This window comes from Glycine max, chromosome 8, assembly GCF_000004515.6.
Source record: "Glycine max cultivar Williams 82 chromosome 8, Glycine_max_v4.0, whole genome shotgun sequence".
Taxonomy (NCBI): domain Eukaryota; kingdom Viridiplantae; phylum Streptophyta; class Magnoliopsida; order Fabales; family Fabaceae; genus Glycine; species Glycine max.
Genome location: NC_038244.2, coordinates 13,874,104 through 13,896,390, shown reverse-complemented (window position 1 = coordinate 13,896,390; position 22,287 = coordinate 13,874,104). Strand labels below are relative to the sequence as shown.

Sequence of the window (22,287 nt, the reverse complement as noted above, 5' to 3'; positions counted from 1 at the left end):
TATTGGTGTTTGTTATTTTCAATTTATGCTTTTCATTGTTGTGCTCGTGTTTATTTTATATTTTTGAATTTGAGAAGAGGTTCCATTCTTGTATTTTTTTGTAACTTGTTGCGGTTTTTAACTCTATAAATAATTTTTTATATAATTTGTAGTGGTTTTTAATCCTATAAATTATATTTTAAAATTCAAATTAAAAAATAAGTAAGTTTGGATTCATCCAAACTTAATTTCAGGCTAAAAAACATTTTAATTTTATGAATACCAAAAATGGGTAAAAATTTCACATGAACTAAAAACAAATTTTAGGTATTTTATTGGGATAAAAATTATATTTTAGCTTTTTTTCTTGTAGAATATTTTTCTTATTATATTATAGATAAGATATATTTATTAGTTTTACTTGATGATTAATTTTTAACAAAAATTCTAACCTTTAGTGAAATCTCTTTTATCAATTGCATTATTATTGCTGTGGCGAAAAAGTGCATGGATCGAAAATACTGAATGTATATACAGTTGGTGTAACCTATTTGAAAATATGTAATTGAAATTGAAAGTGAAAATAAAACTGGAAAGATGTAACTAAATGGGAAGTTTATAATTCTTGGGGACAAAAATATCCATCATAAAAGTGGACGCCAAATCAGATTTTATTTAGTAGGCTTCAATACAAAATCTTAATCTTATTTAAGAGATCCAAATTAAAGTCCATGAGAACTAACATAATGTCAGTTATTTAAAATGAATATAATTAACTCTTACGGATAAAATATAATAGTAGTCGTGTAGTTAGAAAAAAAAATATAATTAATCAATTTATTTAAACTTATTTATTGAAATAAAAATTTATTTTAATAAAATAAAATAAAAATTCTATTTCTTAATGTTTTAGTCTAAATTATTTCTACTTAAAAAAATATATTTTCTTTTATTTATTTTAAGAAACAAATCATTTTTAGTTCTTAAAAAATACATCTTTTAAAATTATTATTTTTAAGTTTAAACAATCTCATCCAATATAATAGTCACTAGTTAGAAATAGTTGAGATTGTATTTTATTTTAAATTTTGTTATATATATATATATTATTTATCAAAGATTCAATATCGTTATTTGTTTAATAAATGATTTTGAGTGTTTATATTTTCTAATTACATATTCTCACTTTAGGAAGCTAAATTTCTAAATAAAATGTCGATATTGTTTGTTTTTCTTAATAAAATAATAAAATGTAAATGCTGTTATAAAATAAACACAACTAGATCACATTAATCAGCAGAATAATAAATTTGAACTAAAAAATGTTATTTTTATATTTTAAACAAGTTATCAAAAAGTAATGTTTAAAAGCTACAAATCTCAAAAATAATAATTTAAAATAATTTCAATAATTTATCTATATATACTGCAAGAAATTCATATGACAACATATATAGTTCCGTGATTCTGTCAAATTCTTATTTTCCCCTTATTATTATAAAATCTTATTTAACTATTAACAACCATGTTTTTCGAAACAAATTTATATATCAGTTTTCATATTATATATAACTATTATATGATAATGTTTTTTTTTTTTTTGCAGATGGCATTACCACCTTTTAGCAGCATTTATTATTTCAAACTTAGTTTGAAAATCCTTTTTCAACGAGAAGTCCCTAATAATCAATAAAGATAAGTATTTTTCTTTCTGGAATCTTATTCCAATAGAAATTTGATGAGTTGATCACTTGATCTACTTATTCATCTAACTTTTATTTTTGTTGAATAATTTTTGTAACTTTATAGTAAATAATTTGATAAACTAATGAATTTTTTCCATGTTTCATACTATGGGTTAACCAACACGTACGTGGAGTAGATGCAAAGAAGAATTGATTTAGTTAGCTGGATAGGTCATTGATTTTTTTAGCGGTTTAAAGTCAATAAATGGCTAAATGGCATTAATTGGATCATTCAATGAATGAATATGATTCCAACATGAACATAGAATATGACTAACTAATTGTCAATATTATCACTAAATCATTTAATAAAATTTCAACTTGAAAAATAAACATTTACATGCAATAGTCAAGATGCAAAATTTAGATTTATCCTTATTCAATTGTTTTTATAGTACATATGTGTGGAGTATTTCTTTTATATTTTATGAGATTACAATTTTTATTGGGCTAATTTATGTAAATTATTTAGATTTTTTCAATAGAAAATTGTACTTAGGTTTAGATAAAAAAAAAAAAAATCAACGGCAAAAATACTTCAACCTAATCCTATGGCAGCACTAATTAAGACACCATACTAACCATTTCCCTCATTTTTCGTTTTTATATATACGGAAGGCAAAAACCAACATTCTCAAAATAAGTTCATGCTCACATTCTCAAAAGCAAGTATTGTACTAGGACTAAATTTTTCATTATCCAAAAAAAATTGTACGGTACTATTAATTAAAATAAGCCTAACAAAAAAACTATTAATTAAATTAATTAAATGTCAACAATTTTTATTTATGTACAATTTTTCTTTTGTTAATTAGGAATAGATATACAAATAAATAAGTTGTGATACCATCAACAACATGAAAACTCATATGAAATTATTTCATCAAATATCTTACATTCGGAATTATACAACTGTATTAAATACTTAAAAAAAATACTTTCTTAACCAGAATTTAATCACCCAATCCTTTTGATTTCTAAAACATGCAAATGGGGAGTTAACCATTTTTTTACGGAACATTAATAATATTCATATATATAGTCAGACTACTTGTGTGTTTATGGAGCTAAGAGCACAAGCCTACTAGCTATCACTCCAACGAAAGTTTCCAAGATTTCTAAAGATACACATATAATAATGATATTTTAACTTCGTGATCGCAGATAGTTTAAGCATTGGTGGTCCAATCTTTGAGTTAGGTCAAGAGTTATTTTCAAAGAATCCCATGCACTTGATGCATATAATACATACAAGAGAAAGCTTAGGTTCTAGTTAGACTTCGAGCTTCACATACCTAATCTAAGTTTTACTTTCAACGTTATGTTACAACTGCTCACACATGCTATAGGAGTATATCCTTGTTTGACATCAAAATCATACTAAGAAAAACCTTATCTTATACACGTTAATTAAAAAGTTTGCAATCACTACCAATCGTGCGCATTGAAAAAGAAACTCACCTCATGCTCTCATGTCAGACTGGAAGGACTTGACATTAATCTTCTAATGTTATATGCACAAGGAAAAATCGTGTGATATATGAACTTTTTGTTGGAAGAGCCAAGTATTTAGCTGTGTTTGTTTCGAAGGTTGCTCATGATATATGTACAGGAAAAAATCGTATCTCTTGAAAATAGAATTTCAGTCCTTTATTTGAAAAGTTTCATTTTAATTTCTTAATTTGAGTATTAAGTTGATTATTCTTTAATTAGTCTATCATATTAATTTAATAAATTTAGTGACACATGGCAATAATATCACGTCAATAAAAATTAATATCGTTAGCGTAAAAAACTAAAAGAAAAACCTAAATTTAGTCTAACCGATGATTTAAGGAACTAAGATTTTAAATTTTGAGAATCAGCAGACTAAAACCAAAATCTCATATGAGGAACCAAAATTTTATTCTAGCCGTTACTTTATTCTTAATTTTTATGCACTATTTGTTGGAATTAAGACCCTAACTCCCTAAGTATTTGGTTGGGTTTGTTTAGAAGGCTGTTCGTGCTGTAAAATTATATAGAGAAAAAAAAGAATGTGGAATTCTCTGCTAATGGTACCTTCATTTTATTGAAAAATGATGTTAACTTTAATAAAATTAATATTGGTAGTTTCAAAATCGATTAAAAATTGATATTGAAAGTAAAAAAGAATCAATATTAAAAATATATAAAATATAGTAGTGAGATGACAATCAACTTATTAATTTTTTTTTCCTGATGAATTTTATAATGAATTATGTATATATGAGGCATTTGATGTCAACTCATGAGACATAATACACTTTAGAGGGGGTTTGTACCTAACACTCATCCACTTGCGCTAAATATGGGGGATGTACATGGAGATAAGAATTATATTTTGTACGGACTCTAATGCGAGTGTAGAGAGAAAAATAGAAAATTAAAGAAATTATAACGCGAATTGATTATAAGTGTAATTCTTTTTATAACTGTTTTGCAGATTTCAATTAATTTCTAACTCACCTTTAATGATCTTGCTGCGATATATGTATACTCTTCTTTTTGTCTTTTTTATTCTTTTGTCACATCTTAATATTATTTTTACTTTAAAATAAAAAGAGATAAAAATTTTATGTAAAAAAACCATAAATATATGCATGTAATGCATTTTATAAATTTTAAGAAAATTAACTATTTTTTTTCCTGACATTGCATTCTCATGCTTTAATTTAGAACATGAAACCCTTGGAAGCAATCCTATGTATCTATCTTCTCATTCCAGCGTTCGTAACTAGAAACTTGAGATCCTTCACTTTTATTGCATTTTCACCTCACATTCAATATCCATTATCCATCCACTTGTTTCTTAACACTGTTTGAAATTTGGAACATGATTAATTGACTTGAGTTTATTTATTTATAGCTTGAAAATATTAATGGTCGAGGTGATTGGGTATTATTATTCTAAAAAGGTGATAACCAAGTAGTCTAAATTGTCGGTGGCAGTAATAAATAACTACTTTAAGAAATCTGACTATCGAAATAACACTGTATAGTACTTGAATTCTTCGCTTATCCTATTTCATTCCTCGTACACCATTTGTAAAACAAGCACATGATCGTTATTTTCAATTTCGTTAAATTATCAATTATAATAACTATATAGTATATGAATGTGTTTATGTTGATATGTCAGTTGTGTGAAATTCCTTTCTAGCTATACTTTCCAGTTTCCTCAAAAGGTATACGATGTCGATCGGTGTACTTATATATTGTTTAAAAAAACCAGAATTAGACTTTTAGGTGTTTTAGTACCATTTTTTAATTAAAATTAGAGTTTTACTTCAGCAACTTATATTGATCTTTAATGTAAATTATATTTTTAGTAATTACAAAAAACTACCAGGATAAAGTTCCAATTTAAATTGAAAAATAACACGAAAAATATAGTACTACATGGATCTAAGTTTTATTTTCGATCGTTTTGTAAATTCTCAACCAGCTGATTCCTTTCTTGGGCTTATTAGGTGAATGTTATACAAAAATCATTTTAAGATATGAAAGTAGATAAAGTCTGACAATTATTGAATTAATTGTAAATTTTTATAAGAAAATTATATGATGCAGAATATTTAGGGGAGAATGGGGTAGAGAACAGTTAATAAACATTTGTAATATGTACATTACCCTGAGGCATTTTGTAATCTCGAGCTCATGATCCCAAATACCTTAGATATCCGAATACCATATATGTCCATTTGATTCATGCTTATGAAATAATCACAAACATATATCAACATCAAACACCTACTATTCAATTTATTAAAATGCTTATATATAACAAGAGCATCAGCATATTACATAAATTTAAGCCCATAAGAGAATGGTAGATATCTAGAAATGAAATTGACTATATATTATTATTCATTATATAATTTCTTTTATTAGTATATCCTTTGTCTTTGTAGATTTTGATTATATATCCTTTCATTAATTTATAAATTACGATATATAATTTTTTGTATTTGTCAAGAATACGGTATGTTAACATTTTCTAGTTATTGATACATTATTATTTATATTAAATTGTTGAATATGATGTTCTGGGTTCTTGCTAGGTTAATCTCAGTCTATATAAGTAAATAAAGCAAACATGTTGATCCAGTGTCACGTAGGTATGACGCCATATTATCCATTATACAACCTCAACCAACACTTTGCCTCATTCAAACATGGCCCTCAAAATGTATTAGATAACTCCTATAGGCTCAAAATATTGGGTGATCATGATTGCCATCCGTCAATAAGTGACATTGTAAATCAAGAGATTCGACTTATAGGCACTTCTTAGTTCTCACACATCGTCACGTTTGAAACAACATTTTAGCTCAATAAGAGTCTTATAATTAAGTAATTAGCCTAATGAGCTTCAAGTGACCAAACCAAAATTTGGTTAATTTGTAGAGGATCGCCCAAAATTCTAGATTTTGCTTTGAATATTCCCCACTTTTGAACTGGTGTTGAACATACAATTATGTATATTAATTTATATGCAATTAACAACTTATAGTAATTTTGCTTATTTGGAAAAACTTTAATACAAAGCGTGTTTAATTAGTAATTCAAGGTGAATACCAGTATACCAAAATGGAAATTAAAAATCTACAAGTTCAATTTTAATGCATTTTAAGTACAATCTATATCTATAATCATATAAAAACTGTACAAAGATTAGACACATGTTACTATGCTAACATTTTTCATCCTCTATTTTTTTTCTCTTTGCATTTTGTAATTTTTTAATATATAAATATATTTTTAGTCCTTATAATTTAATTTATTTATTTATTTTTAGTCCTAACAAATTATATTTATTTTTATTTTTATTCTTATGCTGTTTTAGATAGTTACTTTTCATCTTATAATCTATATCTATAATAATATAAAAGTTGTTCAGAGATTAGATACATGTGTGCGTTATAAGGAAAAATAAATAAAATAAATATAATTTGTAAAGATTAAAATTTTAAAAAAAATATATGAAAAAAATATAAAAATTTTAAGGAGTAAAAAAGACTTAATTAAAATATTGAGTTACTTTATTGGATATTTGCATTAGATCAAAACCCTACGAATGGGAAAAAAAATTAAAGAAAATACCAAACAAGTCAGCGAATCCTTAAGCTGAGGTCATAGTGATTTAGTCTCCTCTCATTTTAATTGTCTCTTCCAATTAATCAGCCCCACGAAAACGACAGTTTCAAGATGATTAACTTTACTTTGTTTTAATGTGTTTGACATTGCACTTAATACAAACTTTTTCACCTAAACAAAAAGTTAAGAACATTCAAATGAAGCGCTATTACTTGGGATTAAAACATTAGAAGACAATATTATGGTTGAGGAAAATATCTTCTATGATTCCATTGCTGAACCTAAGAAGAAATATATATTAACATTCTGTGAGCAAACGTGAAATTCATTATTTAAATTTAATTATTTTCTGTTCGTCTGAATGATTAAATTATATATAAAACGTCCGTGTACTACATCAGATTGGCACATTAGTTTATTTAATCATATTATATGAAAGCCTGACCTGATATGTTATGATTCATTTCCGCTATACTACTATTTTGAACAGATAATTACATCAAAGATTTAGTATATGAACAAAAAATTTATAGCTTACTCTTTATTAATTTCCCTAGCTAGTCCATTATTGTGGTGGTTGCGGAGAAGATTTCTATAAGAATTATAATATATTTTGGTCCATTAAAATGTGGCTTACATGACATATGATAGCTACTCCAACAAAATATGCATTTTTTTTTCAAAGCATTATAAAATTTTGTACACATTATACGTTTCTAGTATTTAGTGTATTAACATTAATTTATTCCGATGTTGTAAGGCTCACCACATCTAAAATAATGTTTACTTTAAGTGAAGAGAAAAGAGAGCTTAGACTTAGCAACTTCACGAGTAATCAAGACCCTTCATTGTATTGTTAAACTCACTGTATATGTATACGAGGTATTATTCGTTTTTATTCTCATAAGCCTTTATAGTTTTATTCTTTATAAAAAATCTTGATAGGTTAAATAAAAAGTGTTTATAAATTATAATTTATTTCGATTCCTAAATAATGTAAACTTATAATATGACAGAATAAGATTGTCTCGTGAAAACTTCTTCAATATAAAGATAGAGATTTGATTATCTTCATAGCATCTCAATCCAACATCTAATTTAACAAAGAAGAAAAAAAAATCATCCACTAAATAAAATTAACTACAAATATTTATAAGTTTAAATTACAAGTCCCATTTTCCTAATATATAGGGACACATCATGGATGGGTATACATTAATAGCTAAAACACCACAGGTAAAACATAAGTACTCACCATGACTTAAAACAATGGATTGATTTTATCTTCCCCCTTATACCTTTTTTTTTCTTGTTTTTTTTTTAAAAAAAAAAATTTCATGGTGGCATAGGTGGAGGAGAGGGTTTAAGTACTAAAGTCTCACATCAGTAATTCCACACGTGGGGCATCCCCACTTCAGATAAATAACTCTCTGAACTTCCTTCTCCTAAGCTTGGTGACCCTTTTAGACTTTGGTTAAGTGGATTCCTTTCCATCTTTGTGATTTGATTCAAAACAGCTTTTAACATTTTTCTGTCACAAGATAAAGGGTCTAAGCAATAACCCAAATTTGGTGCTCCTCCATATGTTGTAGTTGCATGGTTGAGAGGGAACTTAGGCTCCATAGTGGTCATGTGGTTGAAAATGGGGTTTGTTTGGTTCTGAGAGAAAATGGAGAAGCAGGGCACTTGCTCAAACTCATCTGCATGGGTTTGAGTTTGGTCAAAACTTATGTAAGAGTCCATTAACGCAGGAAGAGTTGAAGATCCCGTGTCCTCATAGCAGCTACCCATGCTAGGTTTGGCTAAAACTTCACTGTTTTTGTAGAACACCCTACACAAAACCCAATCTTCCTGCATGTACACAAGGTGCAAACATTTTAAGCTAAGGTCCTCAATTAATATTTGGATGAAGCAAAAAGTTAAGCAAAAAAACGCTTTTTGTTTGTGTTAAGAGCTGACATAGCATATACTATCTCTCTCTGGTTCTATATTTAAGAAATATGTTATGTCTGCTTTTGACACAAGAAAAAATACTTTTTTTTAGAGGAGAAAAAAAAAAAACTTTACACTTGGAAGAATGGTGCTTTCATAGGCTTACATAAGTATTCAATAAAAAATTCTTAGAGGATCTTCTTAGGTAAGCTACCCAATATATCTTATGTAGTCACATTTTAGCCAATAGTCAGGTGAGACAAATTTAGTTTCCGCACAGAGCAAAAACATATTCCATAAAGTCAAAAGTCCTTAAATTTTTTATTGCAAATCACTAGTTGCCTCCCTGATTCATGCAAAGGAAACCAAACAAGGCTAGTACCAAAAGTCTATTTATAAAGTAATATTCTATATATATTGACCATTCAAAGTGGTTAATGGAAAAACAAATCCCCCATTACTAACTCGTTTTGGTCCAATACACGTTGGAATATTATGCTATCATAACATATCATAAAATACTTTGGATAAATGTCTATATTTGAAATATGCTTAAGAAACAGAGAAATTAAATCATAAGTATATAAACAGTTTTTATATTATTATCTAATCACAATCTATCATATCTATATGATATTCATCATGCATAAAAATTAAACTTCTAAATGCTTTTTTTATGTATACCTTGGAAGAAGAAATTTTAGGAGGTCCATGAGGTCCTTCGATACGAAACTCATGCATGACCCACTCAGTTTTTCTCCCTTTGGGTGCCCTTCCTTGATAGAACACCAAAGTCTTCCTCATCCCTACATGGGTGCCCTTGCGGAGGATAGGCCTGTCCTTCCCTGTGGCCTTCCAATACCCTGAGGCAGTGGCACGATTTGTGCGTAACCCTGTTGCATACTTACGGTCTCTTTGTGTGTAGAAATACCACTCCTTCCCTCCAACGCATGCTGTTTCTGCACAACCATTACAATACTATTAAGAATCTTGTGCTTCAATTATATATACCATTGCTTAAATTAAGATACATTACTATGTAATTAAGTTGCAGAAGAAAAACTGGTATGTTTTGTGTTCTAGTCAACTATCACTAGTTAAAGCAACTGTTCATATTAACAATATTACATTACTATGTAAGTTGAAGAAAAAAGTGATTCAAATATATCATATATATAGAAAAGAAGGGCCTTATTAATATTTTTTTGGGTGATATACAATCTCTTGTTCCAGTAAGACGAGGAACGTGTGCAGTTAGGACAATTAATTTTTTTTGGGTGGAAGTCAACTATGACTAGTTAAAAATAACTGTTAACATTAACAATATTATCTCTTGTTTAATTCAATCCTAAAATTAAATGTTCATGGCTTTCTTTACTTTGTCTTATTAGAAGAATTGAACATTTTGATTATGGAAGAACAGGGAAAGAAAGAATAAAGAAATTATATTCTACCAATTGCATTATATAGACTTTGAGATTATTTTAGAAATGCACATATATAATAAGAATCAGAGTACAGTTTAAAGAAAAATACAAAAAACAAATAGTTATTGATGGGAAGCAATTATTATTATTATTTGAATGCAAATTATTCTGGTTACTATTCGGATAGGCCCCTATTTATAACTAGCTTAATTCTTCCTTTAATTGCTCTTGTTTCTTCTGATTCGCCTATTCTTATCAGTTTCTTTTCATATATGACATGCTTATATAAAATACAAAACTAATTATGATGATTTCATAATCAAACAGTTGATATTATTTCCCAAATAATGTAAACTATGAACCCATATGGCCCAGCACACCAAAGCAATGTTGACCCATCCTATCAGGCCTAGAAATCTTTTTTTGTCCTTATTGAGATAAAATTGTTAATAAGCATCTCAATAATTATGCAGATATTTTAAGTATTTTTTTTAAAATAGTAAAAGAGAAAAGCATTTAAAAATTAAGAATGAAAAAAATCCTAAAATAGTTGTTTCAAATTATTATCCAACCAAGGAAAAAAACAATAATCAATAAGACAAGATAGTTAAACAGAAGGTGTAAAAATTTAATTGTCTAGCTTATGATGAGTCTAATCTCACAGCATATTTGTTTTTGACATGAAAGTACGATAAACATGGTGAGATCCAGCTAGAATAGTGATAAGGCTTGAGAGTTCCATCACTTTAACATGACATGTAAGGGCATGATGTTCATGTATGTGCAGGCGTGTTGTTGCAATGAAAATCAATATTTTGAATTATTTTGGTGAAAATCACTGTCAAACCCTTCATAATAGGACAAAATTCAATGAGTCAATTTATTCAAAACTGAAAAAAAAAAAAAAACTACGAAGGTGATATATATATCTTTCATTAACCGTTAGATAATATTACAAATATTATCGCATATAACCACATGTACATGCATATACATGATTTTTAGAGCTTCCCATTCCAAGTTGCCGACCTAACTTTGTAGATCCCTTTCAGGAGTACATGTATCCATATTAACATTTCATAACATTATTAATTATTAATTACTATTAAGTACGGATGACAAATTCAATTTTTATTTTGAAAAAAAATCTAATATATTGATCTTTATTAATATAGTACAGGAGTGCAGCCACCTGTACCTTTCTGTGTGAATGTGACTGGGGTTGGAATTAAAGTTATGACCCACATGAAAATGCAGACTGAAAATTATGATATCTGTTCTCAATTATTCAATTACAACGAAGAAAATATTCAATTATCATAGATCATACATCATAGATGGAATTATTGATCCCAGAAAAGAAAGAAAAAGAGGTGAAAGAATAACGGTTTTGATCTTGCTCCTTTCCACTAATTGGCATATGTATATATAAAACAGTGGAATCAAAATATATCATATCATAGCTAATAATTATTGGGTTCAAGTTCAAAGGGTCAAAACTTCATGGACTCATCTACATGACATATATTTTCAAGACATTAGTATTGAGGTATGGCATACCCAAAAATGGAATTCAACTTAACTATCAAAGTTGCAATTAATTTTCGGATGAATTGATAAAACTTCTATAATGTCTCATTAGTCAGAGAGATGACAGGTACCATAATTTCCCTATCAAAGCACTCAGAAGTGCACGTATAGATTGGGATCTATACTAGCCATTGCAGTTGCTATCATCACCTCACCCCCACATAATCAATTTTACCCCTCATCATGCTTTCAAACAGAACAAGAATTCAACACAAACGAAAGTAACAATCAACTTTGTACTTTGCAACCCGTAATAGGAAACTGAAATGAATCAAGCATGCTGCATGTCCATTATTAGTATCATGTGGGGTGCCTTTGGCTCTGAGTGCAAGATGATTAAAAAACTATAGGAAATTTCTGGTTCACTTACCCCCCACCCTAAATTAATTTTATTTATTTACCGGAAGAGAATTTAAAGTATGAATTGTGTGAGATTCATTTCTAAAAATATTTTTTTTTATCTGTGAGAATCAAAAATAATATCAGAGAACTTATAATATTCACGAGTCAAAGATAGTGAACTCTAATGATCATATATAGAGAAATTAAGAAAGATGCATCATGTACATATAAAGCAACAATTAAATTTATATTAGAGAATGCATGATATGAGGAGAAAGAGTAAGCACTACATTACTTACCAGGAATATCCCATGGCTCACACTTGTTAAGGTCAACATCTATCAAGAGAAGGGAATCATTGTGTTGCACCTTCTTCATCAAGTAATCACACACAAGCTCTTCATCTCTTGGATGAAACCTGAATCCTGGTGGCAGCTTTGCCTCTACCATGCTTATGTTGCTCATTTTTTTTTTCTTTCAATAAAAAGGTGAAGGAAGATAAGAGATGAAGAAAAAGAGAAAGATAATAATAATAGAGAAAAGAAGTTCAAAGTTGAAGTGAGAAATTTTGTGAGGTGTAATAAAGGGAGGAGGAGAAGAAAGGAGTATATATATAAATGTTAGAGGGATCACAAGTGGGTAAGTCAACATGTAATTGCTTGCAAGGAGAGAGGGTATGATTGTCATTTGGTTGTGTTTCTCCAGTGAATGATGACGTGCACAAACCAATCACTGCCAACTCGTTGATTTGTACTCTTTTTTTTTATATGACTTGTACCTCTAATTCTATGGAACTATATGTTACAAGATTAAGATAAATATTAAATGTTATATATAAAACAGGATAAATATTAAAAAAATATATATTTTATCACAATTTTTAAATATATTTCTAATTATGGATTAAAATTTATTAAGTAAAAAAATGATCACATAATTTTTTAAAAAAAAATCATATTTTATATGAAACATAATCTTGTTTGAATCAAAAATAAATATTATGAGTAATTTTTTAAATATTTAATGTAATTATATATTTATAACTTGAACTCAAAATCATAAATTAAATTAGAATAATTTTTTATTTGCATATTTGTAAATCTCTCAACATTATTTTCAAGTTATATTTATAATCTGATAGTTTTTAATAAATTTTACTAAGATTAGCCTAATAATGAGAAATTTAGGTAGCTTGCATGGAATTCTAGATTTTAATCTCAACTATAAAAAAATGTAGCAAGATGTGTAGTTAACAAAAGTAAATATTCTTATATATTTTTTTATCGACAAACAACATATAATTATCATGTTAAACAAAGGTTAAATTTTCTTTTATATATATATATAAATGTAGATCATGTTAAAAACTATGGTAAATATCTCTCCCTTAGTATGTCCCCTTAAAAATATCTCCCAACAAAAATCTCTCCCTCACTCAGAGAGATAAACATAAAATTTCAATAAGACTTTATCATATTTAACTTTAACACGATTACTATTACGCTTACATTAATTTGGGATGGAGAAAATATGATAATAATTAGAGAGTGGGCACACGAAGCAGCCAGTCTCAAATCAACACAGGGTGATGAGAGCTGACATAGTCATTTATTTTAATTTTGTCCACTTGTGCATGATCTCTCTCCATTCTATTAATTTATTTATTTTATTCTCTGTTTTGTTATTTATCTTCGTCATGAATTAATACACTTTTGTACATATATATGCTTTGCCCAAAACTAGTACTAATATATAATCTCTACGAGCCTCTCTCTCTCTCTGCCTTTTACTTTTTAATTGTATTCGTATTGGTTGTTGATAAGCTGGCATCCATAAGAATTTTCTTGAATGGCCTTTATTTGGAACAAAACTATGAGTCATTATATTCATTAATTTTGTTTATGGGTTATGGTGAATAATTTATATATAATGAAGACAAATTAAGGAAACGCATAGCCTAAAGAGTATTTTGTGCTGAAATGTGATAGGAGGGCAGGGGAGTTAGGGCGTTAGGTGATCAATTTCGTCATAAGATTAAAATAATGGGTAAACACAAACACTAATGGTTTGATTGATTGATTCATTCAAATCTTGCTGTTAATTAACCCAGCAGTTGAAAAGGGTTACTCCTCCTAAATTCTTTAATTCAACTATTAGAAAATGTATTTTTTATCAGGTTAGAAAATGTAATTTAATTAGGCATGTGATATTAGTGGATTATAAATTCAGATTCTCTTATGAAATGGAATAGAAATTATGTTCTCCATTTTCAAATATGTATCATTTATTCATTTTGGTGATTTTTCAATTACATGCCACTTTTCAATAAATGCGTATTTAGTTCCACATATTTTAAGGAAATAATTATTGTTTTACTAGTTTTCTTTAAAAAAAATTAAAACAAGTACTTATTTTTCTTACAAAATAGCCCATACATCCATTAAGAAAATATTTTTGTTGTTTTTTTTTAAATTTTGTCCTTCTCTTTCTCTAATCTAGTGTTCCTTTACCAAAAAAACTAGTGTTCAGTATTTTTAATTCTTTAATATATATAAGGATAAATTTGGTGCTATGGTCATTTTTCTTTAAATTTAGAATTTCTTTAATCCTTGTGTAATATTTTAAATTGAGACTTATTTCAAAATGAAAGTAGTACTATTTTGAGCAACTCTTGGGAACGAGAGAAAAACCAATACCTTATTATGACTGAGTTTTTTATTCGTAAATTAAATAAACTAATTTGCTGATATTACCCACCAGTATGTTGAATAGTAGAAAACCTTTTGTTTCATTTAAAACTTAAAAGGAAGAAGATTTGAATATGTTTATATATACATGTTATTTTTTTATAACAAAAATGTTCTATCAGAAATTTTAAGGTAATATATGGAAATAACCTTTTCCCACTTTTAATATTCACCATAAATTAATTGAAATTTAAATAATTAATGTATAGACGTAGAAGTAATTGGAAAAATTAATTACTGAACTAGTTGAGAAATAAAAATTGATGTAAAGTGACTGGTTTATATATATATATATATATAATATAAATTGTATTTTCTTGGACTAAAATATATTTTAAGGTAATTAATTTTAGATTTTTTAGTTAACTTTGAATTCTTATCATTATTACTATATTTCAAAGACCAAATCATTTATTAAAAAAATAAAACAATTAAAGTAAATAATTAATTAAATGTATAGGAAGGGATGATGGTTTCTTGAATTAAAATGGGAGGAATTTTGTTAAAACTTTGAAGAAGAAAATGAAAAGAAAAATAAGTTTTACAAAAATAAACACTATAAGTTAGTGATGAAAAATTATTCACTAAATACTTTTATTTTAATTGAATGAATTTGTAAAAAAATGTCAACACTTGTTATCACAAGTGGTAGTAATTTGGATTTATTAATCAAATGATCCACAATTCAAATCTTGATCGTATGTGCATTCATAATTTCTTATAGATTCGGAGATTAATTACTATCGATAATGAATATTTTATCACAGTAAAAAAAAAAAAGTATGTAAACGAATTAAATAGTTAAAAGATAGTTGAAAATTGAAATGCATGGTGAAGGATAACCTTCATTTTAACCCTTCGTACATGTTAAATACCTCCTCATTATGTCATTGAAGGTTAGATGCCAACAAAACATATAGTATATATATATTTTCTGAATAATTGTAGATAAACTGGGCTATGAGGGCAACATTTATCCAATGCATAAAGTAGCATGTGTATCGTAACCATGAAAGGAAAACCCTACCATGCATGAATAATCCAATCTGCAGAAGTGACACCTTGACAATATTCACTTGGGTAGTAGATTCAAACCAAATGAAAAAGTTCCTTCATATATGCTCTCAAACTAGCTACTGGCTAGCTAGTACCTTTGGTGTAGTAGGGGATTGTGATCATGAACATATAAGCCAGGTGGATCCAGCCACACGTGAATTTGATTGTCAATGCAACTAATTTTTATGTGTTCCTCCAAGTCAACCTAATTGACAATTTCCTTCTACCGTGATTTCAAATTCAATCCATTAACAGTTAGAGGAGAAAATTGCATGTAGGTATTATAATTAAAGTCATCAAGAAAATAGGGATATTGATGGAGTAATGTATAATAATAACAATGGTTGAAAAGAGGCACACATTCATGGGGTAGACTAAAACCGTGTGGGATGTCACAATCATGTAAAAAAACAAGGAATAGTGAAGGGTAGGGAATTTGATGACAACGTTTGGCAGATGAGGCAATTGATGGAAATTTTGACTATTTCAAAAAAAAAATATATCTTTTTTTCTGGTTAGGTAAATACAGGTTCCCCATTTTTAGGTATTGAATTTCGGTGAGAGGCTCACGTGTGTGCCATAAATATCTCCATGGAAAGGGGGGGGGTGGCGGCCAGAGTGGCCTTCTTGAGCAGTTTAGTGTTGAAGAAGAGGAAGGGTAACCTCAAACCTTGAATTGCAATAGTGATCATGTTTTCCCCTAAGTGAAGATATATATGATTTTCCAAATACCATATAATTGACAAGGTTTTAAATTTTTTTTTTAGTTATAAATTTGTCACGATTTCTAACATGGAAGAAAATTGTAAATAGATGCAACTAATGTGTTCGCAATTATGATCACAGAAACTCCAAAAACCTTGACAGTACAACTATAATTGTGAATCATGTTTTAAAAACCTTGGAAACAAATAAATAGTTTGTTATATAATCATCTCGATTTACTAATTTGCTTATCCTATTTTTTCCCCATAGATAGCTAGGTATCATTTTTTAGCAGGTAATCAAGTTTCAAACATTGTCAAATATTAAATGTAAATTATCTCCCCGGACAGGAATTTGAATCTTGATTTATTATGTTGTATTTTTACCGCCTCATGTTAAAAAAGAAAATAAAAAGTATAATTCTACCTAGAGTTTGAATATAATGTTGCAATTGCATGTCTTGGTTAACTAAGTACTAGCTGTTTCTGAAGTGTTGAATTGAACTTTTGACACATTGAACATATTTTCTCTGACTTGACATCAATATATAAAGATCCAAAATTCGGTAGTCGTACTACAATGCATTTTAGTATAGTGCACACGTTTGGCTAGACTTGGCCTATTAATTATACACAGTGGAACTACATTTGCCATAATGATTCAAGAATGCTGGCTTGGTGAACTGTTATAAGGGGAAGAAGATATTTGAACACAAATACGGAGTTTAAATTGTAAACATCATCTGTATGGTACTATATATGAAGAGTAAAAAAAAAAAAACTAGCTAGGCCTAGTTTTAATTATATATAACCCTGGTTAAAAGTACTATGGATTTGTTTATAAGAATTTTGAACACACCAACCTATTCTTAAATCATATATAGGCTACACAAGAAACCAAACCTTTGTCTCAGCTAGGAGACACACCCCTTCATAATAATGTGCAAGCAAACTCATCATCAATGTATCTGTCTTAATTATGTCAGGCCTACCATTTGCATGCGAGCATTATCAAGATGGGAAGAGGAACAGTGGTTTTAGTTTTGTCAAAGAAAGTAGGACATGGCTTCATTAAATTAGTGTATATGTGCGTGCACATGACTATATATTATATAGTCCATAATAAAATTACATATTACAAAAATGAAGCATGTTCAACGTTCTGATATTTTAGGTGAAAGACTGTCATCCCACTAGTTAAAGTCCAGAGAAAAAAAAAGTTATACAGTCTAAAAAGTTTTATATAATTAGTTAATTATAATTTATTATATATGATAAATTTATTAAATTTTAAAATACTTTAAATAATAATTTATGATTAAATAATAATATAAAATTGAGGAGAGATTAAACTTAGCCTAATGTTTAGGACATAAAAGTCACACGCGTACATATAAGAATCTCTTGTGTACTTGGATATTTGCTGGGAACCGTGCACAATATGAGTTAGCACAAATCAAACTTACTAATATCTAATAATCTAATGATAAAATGGGTTAACTTTCCATGTTAGGGGGAAAAAAAGAAGTGAGTTAATTTGAGCCTCCCTTGTTCAATACGACTCTTGTTTCAATGAATGGTGACTGAAGTCAAACCTCTGAACAAAGTTCAGATATGTAAGAGTGTTAGCCAATCAGAAACTGGCATCCAATACAAAGCATGGTGCTTTTAGGCCAAAAGAATCTTGGTTTAAACAAGGTCTAGATTCTGGAATGTGACAGAGGCAACAATGTGAGACAAACTAAACTCCCATAATAATGATTTGATTTCAAAGTAATCACGAGTCAATGCAGTATTTGTGTAGCCAACCGTGAATAATATTTAGAATAAAATTTGAATACAATTTCTTGTGTGTTTCTAGAAGTGTTTTTCAATTGAAATTAAAGTTTCACGTACGTAAATACATGTCTAAAGTCGATTAAGATATTTGGAGGAAGTTCTAGTTAAGTTAATTTAACAAGATAACTGAGTTTTTTTAAAATTCTCTGATATTTATTTTTAATTTTTATGGATAAAAAAAATAATGCTTACACATGTTTAGTTAGTTAGTATAGTATACTCTTTAGAGTATTTACTCTATATCGTACATAGGTATTAAAACTAGGTTAGTTATCCTAATGCAAATTAAGTCTCTGATGAACGATTATATATTGTTTTCATGTGAGAAAGGAAAATGAAATTGTCAACGTGAATCTTTGTGAGTGTATTTGTGATGAACATAAAACATAAATAAGATACATAAAATGATATGAAAGTATAAATAATTTTAACATTTAAAAATATAAAAATTAATAATATATATTCAGTTTGATTTGGTTTTGAAAATGTACTATATAATATCCAAACCAATTGACATCAATTCTAATTGCTTAGGTTCAGGATGAATTCGAACTAAGAAAAAATTAAAATAAATTAAGTTGATTCGAACTCATGAACACCTCTAAATTTTATTTTTAACTTTGGTATAATTCGTTGTATACAAGTGCATGTTAGTTCTTCTATTTGTGTTAACTTGGATGAATACTTATGATTTTGGGCTGGCTCAATATTTATTTTGGACTATTCTTAACAACTTAGGTAATCTGTATAATAAATATTTTGTATTAAATATTAGCAATAGTTATCAAAATGAAACTCTAGATTAAAAGCACCCAAATTCAAGTTTAAAAGGTTATGACATGATGCTAAAGAAATTTAACTCAATTAATTAATTAAGTATGATGTGTGAATTATTATAATTTTTTTGATATTATTTTTTATTTGTAAGAATAAAAAAAAATTATGAGATGATGTCCAATTTCCAGTTTTGGAGAACAACGGTGCACATTTATCTGGGAAATGATAAGAACATGCTAATGTGTCCAAATCCAATCGCTTTATTTTGAGTTTTGAAAGTCTAATTCACTTGGTGCTCCTCCAAACTAAATCCATTGTCTACAACATGCAAATACGGTTACTTTCCATTCAAATCACCATGATGAAAATTTGACCAATTCATGAAAGTGATGTCGTGCCTATCTGAAACCACTAAGGAGCCTTTCTAGTATATATATATGGTACTGTAGTTTCTGTCACTCTTTCTTTTTGTTGATAGTAACATTTCAATGTCATTTTGCATCGAAATGAAAGGGAAAAACATTCACCAAAAGCCTAAAACGACAAGTTTGGAGCACGTGGCGTGGCTTGTGGCAAAAGGTTCAGTTCATCAAAATCAATGGCTAGACGTTTAAACTTTAAACTTGGTGTAATACCAAAACACTTTGTTTCTTTTCCTTAGTCTTGGTCTTTAAAATTGCCTTTCCAACATTACAACCACTATTGACAAAGAAAACACTTAATAGTTATTATCACCCCAGCAATTACGTCTTTTGATAGAGAAACACCACACATATTAATAAACCAAATGGGGTTTAATATTAATGTTTCCTAATTGGTTTGGATCACTTAAACACGAATGTATAAACAAGAAACTGACGTGGCTAATCACCACGCGCGCGCAGAGCACATGAACAAATTTGACTGGCTATTGTACCACCTTGATAGGGAGTTGATGAGACAACTGTTGGATAGGATGAATGGACATAATTTGAAGAAGGATGAACTGGTCAAATTGTGTAGGTTTAGAGGATAGAATGAAAGTAAACTAAATATGATAATATCATATTTTATTGTTTATCTTAATTTAGCAATATGACCTTCGTTTACTAACATGTCATAATTGGTAGATAATATTTTTTTAAAATATGTGATCATGAATTTAACGTCTGTCTCATATATGAAAAAATATTTATTAAAAGAAATTAACTCCTTAAATGAATATTGATACCTGGATAGATTAATCATTGACTTTCAACTAAGAAATACTCTAATTCACACCAAATTGCTTCTCTTTACAAAAAAAGTGGATCAAATGATATATTCTAACAATAAAATGGGAATTTTATTTTATTATTTTTCATTCTAGTGCATTCCATTCCACCAAATCTGTTCCTATCAATTCAAATATAGTCTTAACACTCTAGTATGTATCGGACATACATGTAATTATATATATGTTTAGTTATATTAGCCACCCATGCATTTATCCATTTCAGCCATCAACTATCACTATCAGATGAGGAGATCAGGATTCAACGGAATATACCCCGTGGCACATAGCAGCCCAACCAGAATATACAAAATGATCTAAGCCACTCTTTCACGTCTTTTTTGTATTTTACTCGGAAATAGTTATTGAACATATAATCTCTTCCTCATTATTATTACATGACAAAATTGCTGATAGTTCCACTTAGTCATGAAATATCTCATTCGAAGTTTGTGATATTTAGGTAAAGAATTTATCTCTTTTTAAGAGCAGATTCATTATACTACAATATCACCATCAGTACAAAACAGTGTTTTCCTGGCTGCTTTCAACTTTTCGGATTCCACTGCATCTCTAAACTATGTTGCATACAATGATTCAGATATCATTTAAACTTTAAAGAGCTAGTGAAACTAGCAGAATAATCAGACTATCTCACCACTTAAAGGATGAAAATTAATAGAAGAACTTAATAATTCTTAAAGGATGAAAATTAATACAAGAACTTAATAATTAAGGAACCATAGAAAGTGTTGAACTATTCAATAGCAGCAGATGAGCATCAAAAAGAAAGTGATAAAAAAAGAGAAGAGAAAAGATAACAGAATATCATTCCTTGGATAAAACTAAAAGGACAAAGCATACTTAATTTAGTAACCTTTAGAAAAAGTTACACGAAACTTTGAATAATATCAAACTAAAAGCCAAATGTTTTGCCAATTCTATTGCATCATACACTATATGGATTAATTAAACTTCAGAATGCCTTGAAACTTCTAATTAGGAATCCTGAAGTAATTCAATGTCAAAAAGAAGGAAAATAAAGTACAACGGTATAACAGGAAATAGCAGCTTTTAGCTAACTTGTGCAACTCAAATTATCACAAAAGTACAGAACCCAATTCCAAGTTCAACCTAACTTAGCACACAAGGTCACAGGTTTTATTGTTGTTTCTGACTATAACACAAGATGAAATCCCTAACTCTTTGACTTTTCCTTGGGAACATATAGGGATCCTAACTTAGCATGTTATCGACTTTTAGAAGGGATGAAGTCTGTCTAACAACTACACAGTGATTTTCTAAAAATTTGAATCCGAGAGATTAAAATTAAAATTTAAGACAAATCTAGTAGCACAGTAGTGAAGTTGGAAGCTGATAAACAAGGATGTTGCGTTTTTAAAGGACAAAGTTACTAAGGTTGAAAGGAGGATCCTGCCTAGGCAAGAAGAAGAATGAGTGTTCATGAACATTAACCTATTTGATACAGAAATGACCTTCCTAGTAAACTAGAGTAAAAAGATACAAATGAATACAAAACATCAGAGTAAAAACTACATAGGAATTCAGGCCAAATTATCAGCTTTTCCAAATACCATACACACTCATCCCCATATCAATTACAATTTTCAGATTGTTAAAAATATACTTCTGGGTATTTATTTTAGAATAATAAGAAGTTTCCCAATTAATCAGTCCAACACTCCTTAGTCCATACCCCACAGAAGAAAGACAAAAGAAACACAGTAGCATATGTTCTAGTAAGCTTAAAATCATTAC

At 28.4% G+C, this 22,287-nt stretch overlaps 1 protein-coding gene across 1 annotated transcript; it reads right to left on the bottom strand.

The window, feature by feature from the left end:
* Positions 1-8,209: 8,209 nt before the first annotated feature.
* NAC34 (NAC domain protein) lies at positions 8,210-12,643 on the bottom strand. Its single transcript, NM_001251326.2, is given in 3 exon segments — positions 8,210-8,693; positions 9,459-9,733; positions 12,433-12,643. Coding segments are annotated over 3 exon segments (909 nt in total). The 5' UTR covers positions 12,599-12,643; the 3' UTR covers positions 8,210-8,225.
* Positions 12,644-22,287: the final 9,644 nt, after the last annotated feature.